This window comes from Frankliniella occidentalis, unplaced genomic scaffold, assembly GCF_000697945.3.
Source record: "Frankliniella occidentalis isolate FOCC.00 unplaced genomic scaffold, Focc_3.1 Scaffold88, whole genome shotgun sequence".
In the NCBI taxonomy this organism is placed as follows: Eukaryota; Metazoa; Arthropoda; class Insecta; order Thysanoptera; family Thripidae; genus Frankliniella; species Frankliniella occidentalis.
This window is the reverse complement of record NW_026267217.1, coordinates 93461-96080: the sequence shown is the minus strand read 5'-3', so window position 1 is coordinate 96080 and position 2620 is coordinate 93461. Positions and strand designations below refer to the sequence as shown.

General features: G+C 56.0%; 2 protein-coding genes across 2 annotated transcripts in view; one reads left to right on the top strand and one right to left on the bottom strand.

The window, feature by feature from the left end:
- LOC113209820 (zinc finger protein 1) overlaps nucleotides 1–2620 on the bottom strand; it is a gene marked incomplete in the record, with an annotated part of 167442 nt that overhangs the window by 162328 nt on the left and 2494 nt on the right.
- Nucleotides 247–1541, top strand: LOC127749750 (agrin-like). The gene is made up of 3 exons (XM_052269272.1): nucleotides 247–801; nucleotides 875–1206; nucleotides 1290–1541. The coding sequence occupies exons 1-3, from the start codon at nucleotides 490–492 to the stop codon at nucleotides 1375–1377; spliced, it is 732 nt and encodes a 243-aa protein (XP_052125232.1). The 5' UTR covers nucleotides 247–489; the 3' UTR covers nucleotides 1378–1541.

Below are 2620 nucleotides of genomic sequence, written 5' to 3'. Positions count from 1 at the left end.
CCAATTAAGAAGGCATTGGTTCTTTCAGTCATCAGAGCCATTGATGCGCATAACACGGAGTATAATGGCCCTCCTGCCTTACTGCCAGCCACACGGCCATAAAATCTAGGGCCGCGCGGCCGGCGCGACGCGACGAGGCAGGGCGAGCGCAGCGGCGGCCGGCGCGACGCGGGACGGCGGCGGGCGCAGCTCGTAGCGCTAGAACAAAGAGTCCGTTGCCGCGGCCCGTCGCCTCGTGATGACCCTCTGAAACGTCCCGTCGGCGTTTCTCCTGTGGCTAGTATTTTCGGGTCGCACCACTCTCCCCAGCTTATTTTTTAGCTTCAGAAAGGAGACGACATATATATAAGCAGACGAGACCAACAGCAAGTCGCCAGTAGTCAGTAGCGACGAAGACCGACAACACGTCCAAGCCTAGGGATCTACCTGAGGTGCGTCTCTGAGACCAACAGCAGCGCCAACCGCAGTACCCTGTGCGTCCTCAAAACGATGCAGCCCACGATGCTAGCCGCCGTGCTTCTGCCGGTCACCCTGTCCGCGCTCTGCCCCTGCCCGTCGTCGCCTACCCCCGAGGACTCCCCCGTGTGCGGCAGTGACGGCCGCACGTACTCCAGCGAGTGCGAGCTGCAGTGCTTGGCCTGGAGTTCCAGTGTGAGGCCAGCTCTGCAACTAGTCGTGTTGCCCGCAGGACTTTCTGTCGCCCACCCCGGGCCATGCGCCCCGCCGGAGGCCGCCGCCGGCCGCCGCCGCCGCTACGTCGTAGGGTATCAGGAGTGGAGTAAATGTCACAAGGAACGTCAGGTGAGTCTGCTCGTCCTGAGTGAGGAGGCGGGTCTCTTTGACCCACTGACTGACCCCGTGCACCTTATTGCAGTGCGGCTATCCACAAGACGGGAACTGCACCGAGTGCGGCGAGGGCGACGAGAAGTGCAGGACAATGTGCGGCTGGAACTGCAGCTGCGGCTGCGCGGGGCTGCCGACGGGCGGGCTGGACGAGTTCTCGCACTACTGGTGGAACAGGTGCTACTGGGAGAGGGGATGCACTGAGAATAGAAGGGACTTGTGCGTCAGCAACTGCGACAGCGAGTTCTGCAGGAACTTGTGCCACATGGATTGGGAGAGGTGCAGCTGTGGCTGCGTACAGCACGCGGCGGCCAGAGTCGGCTCGACTACTTGGGAAATAAACGGCCTGCATCGAACGAACAGGTGAGACATCCGTAGGGAGGGAGGGAGGGAGGGAGGGAGGGAGAATGGGAGGGAGACTAACTGACGCTTGCTCCGAATTCCAGACTGCGACCGCAGCCGCAGCATCGACGGCTGACCAGGGACCAGGGTGTGACTCCCCAAAGGCGACCTGGAGACGTCCGACCGGGCTGAACGGAAATTCTTTGAGGGTGAGGTCGGGTGTCGGGGGCGGCCACCTCGTGGAGTGAAATAGAAAATAAATACATAAAGAGTAAGAAATAAATTGCCGACTTCATATTTTAAAATGTTCTTTCACATTATTTGCTACATTTCGCAGTATTTCCCTGCATCCCTTTCAAATAATAAAATTTCAACTAAGTAAATAAATCTGTCACGTCGAGGGCAATTTTCCCCGCAGCAGGCGTGTTCCAATACACCGTCATATGTCCGCCTGTCCGTCACCCCCTCCCGGAGCGCAGCCAGACGAACACACAAATTAAAATTAGAAGAACGACTGGGCGAGTGGAATGAGGAGGGACAAAACGAAACAAGTGTCGTCCGGGAGCATCACGGTTATCATTTACACCGCAAAGGGAACGCGGCAAAGTCAGATAATCAGACTGAGAGAAGAAGAAGAAAAGGAATGGAGAAAAAAGCGGGGCGAAGACACAAGACTGAGCAAATGCAATTATCATCGCCAAGACGCCGAGAAAAATATAATATACCGAAGGGAAAAGTTGCAAATTACTCAAATTGAAAGGAGGCCGCTTTCATACACAGGAGTTGTTGTTGGTCCGTTCGACTTGAAAGGGGGTAGGGTAGAGAGACGCACCGAGACTGGGCGACTAATTCAATTATTAAGTGGACAAGAAGAAAAAACTGAAATAAAGGAAGGAAAAAATCTTGAGTTGTGCTCCTCCTAATACGCGCGCCCGAAAAATGCTAATGATAGGCAGCCAAGTGGACAAGGCGATGGGGGAGGGGGGAGATTTGAAGCGGGCGATGGTCCGTTTCTGGGTCAATGGAGAGTATTTAATAGCGTAGTAACGACCTTGTCGCGCAGGGGAGAGAGGAAGAGACAAGAAGAGAAGGGGAGAGAGGGGGAGAGACGGGAGAGAAAGAGAGAGAGAGAGCGGAAGGGGCAGAGACTCGACCGCAACGCGGTGACCAATCAGAGTCTGTAACGAGCGACAAATTAAAGAAGGAAGAGTGGGCGCAAAGCCACACCCCGACCGGCCCGCCCCAGGCCGAGATGGATACGGGGAGCGGGGCGGGAGCTGGACGTGCAGAATATACAGTCCGCAATGTGAACGCTTTCCAATTAAACGACTTGAATGGGTTTGCTGGTGGTGGGAAACAAGAAATCGTCCGGCGGAAAAGAAAACGAGGAGAGGGAGAAGGAGGGGGGGGGCGTTTGGTGGGCATTGCTGTCGTG

What these genes read in the sequence shown, in the direction of transcription:
- LOC127749750 (XM_052269272.1), top strand. Translation starts at nt 490, where the DNA reads ATGCAGCCCACGATGCTAGCCGCCGTGCTTCTGCCGGTCACCCTGTCC. An exon ending in AATGTCACAAGGAACGTCAG is followed by an intron (nt 802 to 874) that starts GTGAGTCTGCTC and finishes ACCTTATTGCAG; the next exon opens with TGCGGCTATCCACAAGACGG. An exon ending in GGCCTGCATCGAACGAACAG is followed by an intron (nt 1,207 to 1,289) that starts GTGAGACATCCG and finishes TCCGAATTCCAG; the next exon opens with ACTGCGACCGCAGCCGCAGC.